The sequence below is a fragment of the Aotus nancymaae genome, unplaced genomic scaffold (assembly GCF_030222135.1).
Source record: "Aotus nancymaae isolate 86718 unplaced genomic scaffold, 86718_ANA_hifiasm-v0.15.2.pri h1tg000059l, whole genome shotgun sequence".
Lineage (NCBI taxonomy): Eukaryota > Metazoa > Chordata > Mammalia > Primates > Aotidae > Aotus > Aotus nancymaae.
Window position 1 is genome coordinate 46581532 of NW_026988473.1, and position 14330 is coordinate 46595861.

The window sequence follows — 14330 nt, forward strand, 5'->3', positions numbered from 1 at the left end:
ACACAAGGAGAAGAGATCAGAGCCTTGAGGGATGAACACAAGTTTGCCAAGAAAAGGAGGGAAGGAAGAACCCAGCAGTGCCTGAGGAGCAGCAGGGTCTGGTTGGGGAGGGACCAGTGAGGTGGTCAGTGTAGCTGGAGCACAGGCCTCTGGAGACAGGAATTGGGACTGAAACTGAGGAGGTGGGCTGGGGTCAGGAAGTGGAAGGTCTCACATCTGAACGCCTGTCAAAGGCATTTGGGCTTGAGTCTAAAGGCAGGAGGTTTTTAAGCAGCCTGATGTTATCAGGCTCAATCTATCTGGAGATAAGTGGGATAACTATGGAAAATGAACTGGGGTGGGAGGGAGCAGGGAGATTCTGAGAAGTCTATCACAGGTTTCCAGGTAGGCACAAAGGCCTGAACCAGGGTGATGGCAGTAGGGATGGTAAAAAGTAGACTTTTGGAAAGCTATGTCTGAGGTGAATGAACAGGATCTGGTGGAGACACAGTGAAAGTACGGGTCAATCAATGTTGGTCTCTCTCAGGAGGCTGCACATGGGGTCACAGCATTAGTCAACAGAAAATATAGGAGGCAGTGCAGGTTTGAATGGAAAAGAGAATCAGATCAGTCTGGGCCATACTAAATCTTTACAGGGTCTGGCAATATCCTCTGAACAAGAGAGATCTTTCAGAAACTGCCATCGCCTATGTACAGAAAACTGCTATGCACTCAGCAGAGGGCATCTACAAGGGGATAAACAGTGCCTGCAGGCATCAGGTTCCTCTTCACACAGATAGTTCTGACCCGAAGAGTCCTAGGCTGACTGACTCCCACATCCCCAGTGACAAATTTCCTTGGAAGGTCATGTGGACTAGCCTAGAAGCAAGGAGACACGTTAGACTTAAGATCTTTTATACATCCCAGCTTACCTTGCCTGTGACATTCTGCAAGATGCCCTATGTCATCTTGGTGAAAATATTCATAACATGATGTGCCTAGAAGTTCTTGTGGTAAATATGCCAAAATAGCTGTTGCCCTACAAGGGAATAAAGGAATATTTAAAGAAGAAAAAGCCATTCAGATGATTAATTGCAACCGTGCAATGACTAAACCCTGCGATAGCCTAGGAGAGCAAGGTCAAAGCTGGAGGCAAATAGCGGGATAAATTTTCAGAGGGCTCACTGTGTGGACTGTTTTCTCTTTTTTCCGGGCATCTCAATTTAATCAAGCCTATAAAACTAGAGGAAAACAAAGCAAAGAAGCCTTGTAAAGGACTATTATCACAAGAAATCAAACCTGAGGAGGCTTTAAAAATGGTAACCAGTCAGGTGTGGTGGCTCACACCTGTCATCCCAGCACTTCAGGAGGCCGAGGTGGGCAGATTATCTGAGCTCAGGAATTGAAGATTAGTTTGGGCAACATGGCGAAACCCTGTCTCTAGCAAAAACACAGAAAAATGAGCTGGGTATGGTGACATACGTCTGTGGTCCCAGCTATTTGGGAGGCTGAGGTGGGAGGATTGCTTGAGCCCGGGAGGTCAAGGCTACAGTGAGCCGAGATTGCGCCACTGCACTCCAGTCTGGGTGACAGACTGAGATCCATCTTAAAAAAAAAAAAAAAAAGTAACCACATTATTTAGATTAAAATGTGGTAGAAATCAAAATCTCAGTGCAAGGCTTCTGTTTTTTGCTGCCTGCTTTTTATCAGGATAACCGAATGAACGCCAGAAGCTGCAGCAGCTGAGGCCACAAGAACCTTGAAGAGTGGCTGTCTCTAGTAGCCAGAAAAATTATTAGCCTGTGCATATTCTGAAGGAAAGCAGTAGGCAGCAGTAAATTTGGGACACCTGGGTCCTTGGTCCAAGCCTATCCAATTAGTTGTGAATCCTACAGGAGGCCAGTCCCCAGGCTGGGCCTCCGTTCTTCATCCATAAAATAAGGAGGTTGGATTAGATCAATGCAGTCCAACAGAAATTTCTGTGATGATGGAAATGTTCTATGTCTGTGCCATTAGCCACATAGGAGGTTACCATGGCCAACGAGTATTTATGGGACAACTCAGGACTAAATAATTGCTTCCAAGTCCCAGACTCAGAAGAATTGCAATCACAATAATGGTCCTGGAACATTCCATAGATTGAAGACAGCGTGCTATGCCTACTGGTTTTCTTTCAGCCAAAGACATCAAGCCACCCTGCTTAACTATCTCTATATGCCAAAGAATGACAGAAAAGTCTCTGTATTTATGATGATATCCTATTGAATCTCATTTTTAAACAGAGACTCCCATCACTTGTCTTTCTTTTTTCTGAAACAGGGTCTCACTCTGTTGCCCAGGTCGAAGTACAGTGGTGCAATCACAGTTCACTGCAGCCTTGACCTCCCAAGGCTCAGATGATCCTTCTGCCTCAGCCTCCAGAGTAGATGTTTCTACAGGTGTGTGCCACCATGCCTGGCTAATTTTTGTATTTTTAGTAGAGATGGGGTTTTGCCATGTTGCCCAGGCTGGTCTCAAACTCCTGGGCTCAAGTGATCCACCCACCTTGGCCTCCCAAATTGCTGGGATTTCATGTGTGAGCCACCATGTCCAGCTTTGTTTCTTTCTTTATTCTTAGAAAAGCCAGCTGATGGCCTGGTCTTCTCTGCTTTTTAGATCAGGGTTGAAATTCCTCTACCATCATTGCTCAAGGGTAATATGTAGACTCTTACCTCTGGTCTACAAAGACAAACTTCCCATCTATTGCGTGCCGAGAAACATATTCCATAGATTTCACCCTGATTTCCCCGTTGACTGGTTGTGGAACTACATGAGAATGCAGTCGTCCAATTGCGACAAGGCAGCTGAGGTTACACCCCTCGTTGTCTGGTTCATTGTCTTCATCTAGCCCCATCTTTGTGGGTGGCCAGCTTTTCAAATAGCCTGTGCTGTGGATTGTGCAGAAGCTTTTTCGATCTGCTAAAAAGCAAAGTTCGTGGTTAGTGTCAGCGCTAGGTTTGGGTCATGGAAGTGTACGCAACTGATGATGGGGTGGGATGTAGGTAGGGAGTCAAAAAATAAAAAAAAAAAATTAAGGTATCACTCTTCAGAAGTGAACATCTAGTGAAAGGGGCAGACAGAAAGAAAAATAAACAACTGCCATCCAGTGTCAGTATGCTTAAGTAGGGCCAGTTATACCATGGGCATTCATTACATACACCAAGGAAGGAATGTCTAATTCTACATGGGGAGAGGAAGGCTCCTCAAAAAACCAGTGGAGGAGGTGGATCAAGAAAGATGAGCAGTGGCTGAGGGACTAGAATGTATAAAGGCTGAGGACGTACAAAGGCACAGAGGCACAGCCTATATAGGAACCGGCCAAGAGCTCTGTGTGAAATGGGAGGTACTGGGAGTGAGGGGCAAATTGGAAAGGCAGGTTGAAGGCAGATTAAAAGGGCCTAGGATTACTTGCTAACCAATATGTTGGTCTATTTTTTTTTTGAGGCAGGAAACGGAGAGCCTCTAAAGATATTTTAGTGCAGAAACAGCAAAATCGAATCACAGTTTGGATGCTGTAGGAGGCAGGGTGACATGTGAACTGGAAGAGAGTAGAAAACTGGTAGGAAGGCTGGTTCAGAGACCAGTGGCTATAATACAGCAAGAGGTGAGGAAGACTGAACTATGGCACTGCAGTGAAGATGAGAGGGAGCAGAGAAAGGAAGCAGGAGAAATTTCTGTGATCAAACTGTTGGGATTTGCTATGAATATCAGGTTTAAGGGAAAGAAATAAATGAAGATGACTCCAACTTTTCTGGATTGGGTGGTTGCTGGTGTCATTCACTGACTCAGAGAAGAGAGAAAACACACTAGACAGGAGAGAGAGAGAAAAAAGATTTCAAGTTGGGACACGTTAAGTGTGGAGCACCTATAGACTTCACCAACAAGCAAACCATTATGGAGTGTTTACCAAGCGTGGAGTCTGTGCTGGTTACTGGAATAGAGTAAAAAACAAATCAGACATGCCCTTGTGGAGTTTACAGCCTAGTGGAGGAGACAGACTTTAAACAAATAATCCCACAAATAACTATATAACTGCAAGTATAAGAAAGCAGTAGAAAACAAGCCAGCAGGGTGCTAAGGACATAAGGCAGTCTGAGTTAGAGAGAGCCATGTGAAAGGAGATCATGGGGAGAGGGAAGAATTTCCAACCAGGAAGTGACAGCAGGTGCAGAGGCATTGCCCAGAAGGGCCTTGAGGCATCGAAGGAAGTCAGCATGGCTTGCATGTGCTTAGTGGCAGGGTTGGGGAATGCATGATCACATTAAGTATTTTTTTTTTTTTATAAACAGGTACCAGTTTTGATTTTATTTCATCATTTCATACATTAACATACATGACACATCAAAATGAGAAATGCACTATTTAACACATTAAGTATTTTTAACTTTTCTTCAAGAGCAATAGGGAACACTGAAGGGTTTTTAAAAGGGGACTGATAAAAAGATCATCCTGGCTATTGTGTTGGGGTGGACAGCATGTATGTCTACACTTTATGAGACTTGGTGAGAGTTGGGGGCAGCCTGGAGCTGAGTGACAGTAGGCAGCATGGAAAGGGACAAACATTTCAGAGAACTTTTGCAGATTGGACTCACTGTGGCAGGACTTCGTAACTAACAGGATTGAGGAGTAGGGTGGTGAGACAGAAGTGAGGGTGCCTCCCTGGCTTCTAACATGAGCAGCCAGCCAGATGGCAGCGCCATTTACACTGGAGGAGAGGCTCAGGTGATTACTTTGGCACGTATCCTGTTGGAGATGCCCCTGAGATATCCAAGCAGGCTGATTTAGTAAGCAGCAGCACATTTATGAATCTGGAGTTCAAAAGAGAAGTTTAGGCTGGAAATATTAATGTGGAAGTTATTGGCATTTAAAGCCAAGGGAGTAGATGACATGACCTACAGAGAGATTGCAGACAGAAGCAGCCCAGGACAGAGACGAGCAGCCAGCAAAGGAGCCAGCAAGATAGCCTGCAGCAGCAGAGGACCGGGGAGGAGGAAGAAGAATGTGGTTTCATTTTCAGACAAGGAAGAAAAAGGAAAAGTGTCCATTGCATTTAGCAACATGAAGGTCACTGGTGAGCTCAGAGTCATTTTGGTGGACTGGTGGGTGTTCACGAGGCAGTTAGGATCACGGCTGAGAGTATTCTTCCCCAGTCATGTTAAAACAAATGCAATTTAAATAGAGGAGGCCTTTCCACAAATCTCTACCATCAGGCTTTTCAGCTCTCTCCTCTGCTCCCAACACATAGGGAGGACGGCAAGGTCCTGGCTACAGTCCTGGGACTTGCCTCTCTGGCCAGCCAGAAACCACTGAGGCAATGCCCTGCTGAGAGCTACTGCAGAAAGCAAGCTTTACCTGTCACAGGGTTTTAAAGGACTGTTAAATTGTTACCTTTTTTCTTTGAGCAGGTAGAGGGGAAGTCTTTGTCTTCAACCTTTACTGAAGGCCTGTTACACTTCATCCTACAGAAGAAAGAACGTCGTGCTCCAGAACATAATCGAGATGGCCCAGGGGTTATATCTGTTTTAACTGGAAGTCCAGCTGCAAATCAATACACAAAACGTGATAAACTGAGAGCAATGCTGTCTGTCAGGAAGCGGGGTGTGACCTTGAGCAACGCCTTTTCTTGCCTGCCTCACTGTTTTATAATGATGACATGAGATAAATCTCTCTCCCTACTTTAGGCTTTAACAGATGCGGCATGGAAAGGTGTGCTGTCTGTCTGGTAACATTTATAAATCACATAGAGTATGCTACTAAATAAATGGATTAGGCACTCTGGGGATGAAATGAAATATAGCATGGGGTTCTTGCCCAATAGGAGCTTATGGCTCACAAAGAGGAAATGGAGGTGCACCAAGAAAAGATTAATAATAGGACAGGGTGATATATGATTAGTGCCAAATAAATGGCAAACACAACCTGTGCTTCCCAGAGGAGAAAGAACTTGGACTGGCATTTGAAGGATGAGTAGGATATGGATATTGGGAAAGAAAGGAGGGAGCAGGACTGCCTTAAGTTCTCAACCCGGCTCGTAGGCCGGAATCCCCTGGATGTGTGACCAACCTCCAGATTCCCCCATTCTAGATCTGTGCTGTCCAAGGTGGTAGCCACTAGCTGCATGTAGCTACTGAGCACTTGAAATGTGGCTTTTCTGAATTGAAATGTGCTGTTAAGTGTGAAATACACTCAGGATTTCAAAGACAGTACAGAAAAAGAAAGGAATGTGAAAGAACTTTTTAAAATAATTATTACACACTGAAATAATATTTTGGAGTTAATTTTACATTTATTTTTACTTTTTAAAATCTGGCCACCAGAAAATGTAAAATTACACATGTGGCTCATGTTTGTGGTTTGCATTATGTTTCTATTGGGCTGTGCTGTCTGGAAAAACCAAATTAGAATCTCTGGAGGTGGAGCAAGACTATGTTGAAAAGCTCCCAGGTGATGCTGAGGTGCACACCTCCTTACCAAACACTGGCTAGGTGACAGTGCAGAAGCCAAGGGAAAGCACACCCACGGCCATCACGCGAGCAAGTGTGCCGAGGAACAGCCAGAGCCCAGGGCTCCTTCCGGGCTTCCTCCCCTCCCATCTACCTCCCACATTGCCAGCTCTGTGATCTCCCCTAGAATGCCAATCTGAGCCTGCTCCACCCAGCTCGGAGCTCTTCACTGTGTCCCCACAGAACAAAAGGTCGTCATGGTTCAGCCGTTCGCCTCCCTGCACGTTTTGTCCAATAACACCAATCAAGCCACATGGCTCCACACCCCTGTACCTGTCTACAAATTGTTTCTTCTGCTCTCTTCCTCCCTTCATTACCTGGCAAACATTAATTCATCTTTTCAAACCCACCTTGGTTGTCATCTACTCGGTAATGCCTGTCCTTGCACCCACATGAGTATTAATCATCCGTTCTCTATGTCTGGCACTATTTCTATGGCTGCACCTATTACTATGCAGGGTGCTGTCTGTCTCGTTTCTCTGACTATATGCTAAGAACCTCAAAGGCAAGGAAGGACCAAACTCCATTCATATTTTTCTCCTAAGGTCACTTAAAAAATGCCAAGGCTAGACTATAAAGGACAACAGATACCAAAGTCTCCATTTAACAAGAGGAGTGGTGTAATGAAAAGAATGTTTCGAAGGAGATTCCTCTGGTGGTGTTTCTTTCCAGGGAGAGCGTGGAAGCAGGGCCAAGGTGAATGCAACACTGATAACTGTTCTTGCTATGTGCTAGGAACTGTTCTGCCTGCTTTATGTATATTAACACTTTCAATGCTCACAACAACCCAATGAAACAGGTACTCTTGCATAAATGAGAAAACTGAGACAGAGAGAGGTTAAGTAACTTGCTCAAGGTCACACAGCTAGTGAATGGTGGAGCCAGAATGAGCCCAGTAATCTCCCTCGAGTCCTCTTTTTTTTTTTTTGAGACGGTGTCTTGCTCTGTCACCCAGGCTGGAGTGCAGTAGTACAATCTCAGCTCACTGCAACTTCTGCCTCCTGGAATCAAGAAATTTTTCTGCCTCCTGGAATCAAGAAATTTTTCTGCCTCAGCCTCCCGAGTAGCTGGGATTACAGGTATGTGCCTCTACACCTGGCTAAGTTTTGTATTATTAGTAGAGACAAGGTTTTGCCACATTGGCCAGGTTGGCTGCAAACTCCTGACCGCAAGAGATCCACCTGCCTCGGCCTCCCAAAGTGCTGGGATTATAGGCATAAGCCACCACGCCCAGCGAGAATCCTCATTCTTAACTGCAGGAGTGCACAGCCTCCCACAGGACTAAGGTAGATGACAGCCACTGGGGCCTTGCACAGGAGTGTGTGCAGTAGCAGGAAGCTGGGGGCAGAGGAGGTGATATGAATGGTGGTTCCAGTACTGCAAGAAGAAAGCCAGGTGGGGGAGCCAATCTAAGGAGGAACACTGGTTGAAGAAACACCATATTTATAGTTGATGTTTTCTTACTTTTATGAGGCTGCCTGTGTGCAACTCAGGTAAATAGAGCCCATTTGTTCTGGGAGAACAAATCAAAGTTTAGCCCTTTAAACTCAGGAGTATACAACTGGGAATTTCTAGATTTTGAAAGAAAAAAGAAAAGTCTAAAAATCAGAAAAAATCCAGTCTAAATAAATCTTCTTTTCAATAAATTTGGACATTGAGATTTTTTGTTGTTTTTATGTAAAATAAACCCAAAAGAACATAAATAATTCCATTTAGCCAAAGATAGCTCTGGTGCCCCAGAAAGAGGACAGAGAAGTAGGACCGGAAAGACTGAGCCCATCACACACACCCGCTCTCTGCTCACTCAGGGCTGGCCACCTGTGAGTGGGCTGCTGAAGAAATGCGAGGCCCCTCTGGTACTCACTTTTTGCATCTATGAGCCGCTCCCGGGGTGCAGTGTCTGAGGAGGAGAGCTGCTCCTTGACTTTGGCGATATCTTTAGGATGCAAGTAGTCAAACAAACTCTGACCAATCAGATCATTCTATGGGGATGAAATGTGAAACGTGACAAGTCAACTGAATGCTGAAAATCAATTATGTAAGAAGCGCACACAGTCTGCATGTTCTTTGCCTTTATGTTTTCATGCAAGAGACCTCAAACTTTTCCTAAGTGAACCTATGCATATGTCCAACCACTTTGCCTACACACAAAGGAGGAGGCCTCTGGAGGTTGATTTTGATAACGTGAGGGGAAAACCCTCAATTATATAAATAGTGTATGCTCTTTTTTTTTTTTGAAACAGAGTCTCACTCTGTCACCAGGCTGGAGTGCAGTGGCGCAGTCTCGGCTCACTGCAGTCTCCACCTCCCAGCTTCAAGTGATTCTCCTGCCTCAGCCTCCTGAGTTGCTGGGACTTCAGGCCTGTGTCATCACACCTGGCTAATTTTTGTATTTTTAGTAGAGATGGGGTTTCACCATGTTGGCCAGGATGGTCTCGATTTTCTGACCTCATGATCCGCCCACCTTGGCCTCCTAAAGTGCTGGGATTACAGGCATGAGCCACTGCGCCCGGCCAGTTTATGCTCTTCTAAGGCAGTAATCTTGGAATTCTCCTGTACAACCTCAGAAGGAGGAAGACAGAGGTGGGCTCTGACTCCAGCTCTGCTGTTCAGCCTCTCTGTTCTCAAGCAAGTCATGCATATCATATGCTTCAGTCACCTTGTCTATTAACAGAGATAACAGCAACTTCCTCCATCACTTTGCTCTGAGACTAAAAAGAGCAAAAATCTTTGGAAAAATTAAATTTATATTAATTCTAATTTACATAAATGTCATTTTGATTCTTCAAGTCTTCTGCCTACCAAGCTTCCATGCAAAAACCAGTGTGTCATTGAGTGAATGAATAAATGAATAAAAACTCTGGGGGACATAATAGTTGAAAAGTTCCGTTCTAGAAGTGTTTATAAATGCTACTCTTATTTGAACCTATAGGTTATCATCATCAATTTTTGGAGGAAGCTGAAGTTCAGTCGAGCTAAGAAGTGACACAGCACTGCAAGCACAGTATGAAGTGGATTTCCAAGTGTGGTATTCTCTGGCATTGTGTTACCTGCCTACCTTTCTCTCTTGCCAGGTAGCCTCTCACCCTCTGTCCTCACCACATATTGTGGGATATTTATTTTGCAGCAATAGAAGAAAGCCATAATGCTTTTGATCAGATCAGAGTCAGATCTTTCAATGGGGGGGAATATGGAACTTATTACAAGATTATTCTAAGTCTAAATTAATTTATCTGTTAAGAAGTTAAGAATTTTCTGGAAGAAGTTGACACATGACATGTATACTATAATTATTCTGAAAAAATGCAGTGACACTTCTGACTGCTGTGAGGCTGCCCACCACCAACAGGAGCATGAACAATACCTGGCTGTAGTTGAGGATCTTGAAGACAGACTCTGAGACAAAGAGTATCTTCCCTCGGTCACATCCTACGACAAACAAAAATCCATCTGCTGCCTAATCAGGAGAAATGGATAATCAATTTCTCATACTTTAGGAAACATAATTTGTAATCACCCTGATAGCAGAAAAGGATGTGTTTTCTAAGCATCCAAAGCACCGGAACACTCACAGTTTCAGTGGTAATCTGAGAGCAGGATGCTGAAAACAAATGTCTCCAGAGAATTTAAAGTGTGTGTGTGTGTGTATGTCTGCATGTGAAAAAGTTCAATTAAAGTAAGTTCTATTTCAAAACAGAATTCAGCTCGCATGTATTCTTTTGATGGTATCATGGTCCAGAGAAATCATATTTCATTGCTCTAATTGTAACAACTCTATGGAGAGTCAGAGGATCTGAGATTTGGAAGGTCTCTTGAAGAATCCCCTCTCCAACATCTCAGCCACCATCTGCCTTCAACTTGAACACCTCCATGTACAGGGAGCTCTCTAGACAGTGGTTCTCAACATTTGGAGTAGTGTTTTTTGTTTTTGTTTTTATGCTGTTGGTCTGGCATGGAGCCAATCACTGGGGTAATTTTTTAAACCCATCCCACTTCCACATTAATGTGATTCTAATGTACCCAGGGCTGAGAATTACTACTCTCCAATATTATCCCTCCATCCAGGGATGGACTGTTTGCATTCCAAGTGAGACAAGGAAAGCAAAATTTCCCCCTTAGATTCTTCTTACCCCTTCTTCAGTTTAAATACAGGATAAAATATAAATGTTCCAATAAAGCCAGGCATTCAGACAGGACAACATTTGGTAAAGATACTGAAGCAGGTAAATACCCAAGCTATAGTGCCTAAGAGCTTGGGCTGTTTTGTCAGCATATGTGTGAATTCCACCCACTGCCTTCCAAGACATACAACCACTCAGCTCCTGCTGGGGTCTTCTGGTGACAAGGAGGGTGTGTCCCATTGTCATGCCCTTGCTCTTATGACTCAGCCCTCCCACCCTCCCCCCTCACCTGGTTCTAATACACAGTGGGCTAGTTTCTCGCCTTATTCACTGGCCCTCAATCTGTTCTTTGAAAAAATAACAGAGAAACTCTGTTCTCTTTTTCCACAAAAGGGCCTTCATGATGTAGTTTAATTCAAAGAACTAGAAAATGAATTCATATGCCAGAAGGTAAAAGAATGGTGCACGCACTTGTGCTGGGACAGAAGAAATGAGTGAGAGGGGAACAGAATCGCTGTTGCTGTGAGACCCTGGCAGGCTACTCAGCCAGAAGGAAGCTGGGGAGGATCCTTTCCTAAGTTAGGTCCCTAAGCTGGCCCAGGGGCAAGGGATGACAGTGAGGGGGAAGTAACTTTCCAAGCACCATCTGCTGGAAGCCTCATTCTGTTAACAAATAGTGTATTAATAACTTCCTCATTTGCCTTGCAGACAATCTTATATCTCACAGAAGTGTTTTTGAGGCTTGTCATTAATGTGGCGACGTGGTCTGAAAGGTGACTAGACAGAAGGGACCTGTGACACCCTGGAGGTAATGCTGGGCAGGGTCAGGCCTGAACCGACGACATGGGTAAAGCGATTTCAGCACTCCAGGGGGAAGCCAGTAGGTTCCAAAGCAGTGAAAGCATCAGCAGGGGAGGCTCTGGACATTCCATCTCCCCAGCACCCTGAAAGGCAGACCATCTGTGAAGGAGCCGGGCCCAATGGACAGCTAAGGAGCAGAGGCTGTGAGAATGCTACCAGCACCACAGAGCCACAAGGCCAGCCAGCAGCAAGGTCACTCCTGGGAAGACGGTGCAGGTTAATAAATGATACAGAGGCCCTGGTACAGTCTGCCTAGTTTTCAAAACATGGAGAAGTAGAATATGTAGACATTGTAAACTGATACAGTTGACTGATCCCTGACATACACTTTATTAAAGATACTTTGAAAGCACTTAGTAAAGAAAGCAGTTTGTCCATTTTGCATTGCTGAGAAAAAGCAGAAGTCCAGTTCCTGCAGCCAAACTGTCTGAGTATCATCTGAGTGGACCTGGCTTTCTGTTGAAGCAAATCCCTGGAACTGGGCCCCTGGTAGTGATAAGGGATTGGACAGTATTTCACAGCCACTGACACGTGCCAGAGAGGTGACAAAAGCTTCATCAGGCAAGACAGATCACTCTTGAGTGCTGCATAAAACAAAGGAGTAGAAAAGACAAGCCCAAGATGAAGTATTTAACTGAGATAGCATTATAATCCTTGTTCCATATTCTAGTAAGTGTGGGTATCTGATAGAAAATTATTACAAAAAGCAACAACAAGAAAATAATTAAGCATGTGCCATTGCTAAAGGAACTTGTTTTATTTTTAAATTTTTCCATCCATAGGATTCTGCTTGATAATTATTTTATATACGTATATGAAATAAATACATAGATTCTTTTTCTTAAAATAAGCCTGTATCCTACCCTAAATGTCATTGATTTGGATGTTCTCAAAACAATGCCAAGCCTCTAGTAAGTACACAAAAGTGTTTGTTGAATTCATGAATAAGCAAGAACGAAAGGCACGGAGGCATGTTTATCACATCTACAGCGCAGATCTGTTACCAGTACGGGAATCAGGACCAGCTACATAATTTGTGGGGCCCAGTACAAAATGAAAATGCAGGGATCCTTGTTCAAAAAGTAAGATTTTCAAGATGGTGACAGAGCATTAAACCAAGCATGGGACCCTGTGAAACTTCAGAGGTCGCATGCCCATGAAGCTGGCCCCAATGGCAGCTCTCAAGATGCTACATACATCGGTCATATTTTAACCTCAGCAAATCCTCTCTGAGAACATGGACATCTTTATGAAAAGGATGGAGAGGTGGACACAGTTGGGTGTCTGAATAACTGTGTCCTAAGAGTGGTAACCAAAAGACCATCACTCACTTGATCGGGATACTGCTCCCACCCTAAAGTGTTTCTCATTGATTTGGATGTTCCTAGAACAATGCCATGCATCTAGTAAGTATATGAAAAATGCTTGTTGAATTTATGAATAAACAGGGTGAAAGGCGCAGAGGCATGTATTGGATCTACAAGTCACACAAGTGACCCAAGATTCCAAGGGTCACTAATGATAAGGTGGACTATGGGGCCATTCAACAAACGGGTTTTGACAGAAATGAGAGAGAAGTCCTATCTTAAGTTCAAAAAAGCACCTATACAAGATGTAAAAATCCTGACTTAACAATAATTCACATTCAGGAGGGTTTGGGGAGGGGCGGTATTGCAGCTGCCCTAAATGACGTGGTACTAAGAAGATGGCTTTTTTGCCAAGAAAGGCACTAGCCTCATTCAACCTCAGGCCAACCAGACCACAGTTGAAATGCTATATTGGCTGTGGGAGTCACTTCTGGAAGGAGTCGAGCAAATGCATGTGGCTGTGGAAAGTGTGTGTGGTAAGCACTGTTGGGGGAGCCAATTCCCAACACCATTCCCAGGCCCCTTCTTTCTTGCCTGTCTCCACTAGGGAGGCTGGAAAATCTATATACACTTGTTTCTGCACCCTGCCCTGCAGCTGCAGCTAGGTGTGACCAAGTGACACACTTTTGGATAAGCAGAAGTCTACTACTGAGCTTCCAGGAAGGTGTATCCTTTCTTGATAAAAAGGACAGCCAGACAAGAGCCTCATTTATCCCTTTTTTTGTAGTCAGTCTGGCTACTTAGACCTAGCAGAGGTACCTGGCTACCTTAAGGAAAAAAGCTAGCATGCTAGCTTGGTGTGGTTGAGTACAAAGACAGAAAGAACCTAGTTCCTATTGACCCCAGTGAACCAGCAAACCCACATAACCTACTCAAGACCAGTTATACTTGAGAAATGAAACTACACTTATTCATCTGGTCTTCTGGTCCTTGCAGGTGAATGCCTTCCAATTTGAGATAGCACGTCATGAGGTGATAAATAGAGAATGCTGGAGTGAGCAGACAGGCCAGGCTTACAGAGAGCTGAAAATGGATAGTGATGATGCAGAAATCCAGATGGACTACCCTCTACTCTATAGCTTTGCAAACTTCAGCTCTAAGATGGGTATGAAGATTCTGTAGGTAAGGTCAGCCCTGACTTCATGGGAGGTAGGAGAGGGCATCCTTCCTTTTAGTTATGTTTTTATATTCTCTGCTTACAATTTCCAAGAACACATGTTTATGAATACAGTTTCTTTCCTTTCAATTCCCAAGTCAATCTCACTTTACCTTGTGACACAACTTAGAGCCCTGTGCAGACCTAATTCCACATGGAAGACGACAGGTTCCCACAGTGCCACCTCAACCATCTCCCAGCAGAGAGTTAGCAAGACAGAGAGACCACTTAAGTCAAGCAAGTGAAAGCATATACTTCTTCCATTTATTTTTCTTTTTTGAACCACTAGTCTTTGGAAGTTTTA

At 44.2% G+C, this 14330-nt stretch overlaps 1 protein-coding gene across 9 annotated transcripts in view; it reads right to left on the reverse strand.

The window, feature by feature from the left end:
• Positions 1 to 14330, reverse strand: part of BMAL1 (basic helix-loop-helix ARNT like 1) — a 110263-nt gene that overhangs the window by 13500 nt on the left and 82433 nt on the right. For 5 of the 9 annotated variants that reach the window (XM_064365155.1, XM_012456611.2, XM_012456612.2 and 2 more), the window contains 5 exons: positions 9886 to 9978; positions 8386 to 8503; positions 5407 to 5556; positions 2691 to 2937; positions 912 to 1018 (listed from right to left, as the gene is read on the reverse strand). In XM_064365155.1, coding sequence (XP_064221225.1) covers positions 912 to 1018; positions 2691 to 2937; positions 5407 to 5556; positions 8386 to 8503; positions 9886 to 9978 — 715 coding nt within the window. The remainder of the gene's footprint in view (positions 1 to 911; positions 1019 to 2690; positions 2938 to 5406; positions 5557 to 8385; positions 8504 to 9885; positions 9979 to 14330) is intronic. The other 4 variants (XM_064365157.1, XM_064365156.1, XM_012456614.2 and 1 more) reach the window with 1 other exon arrangement.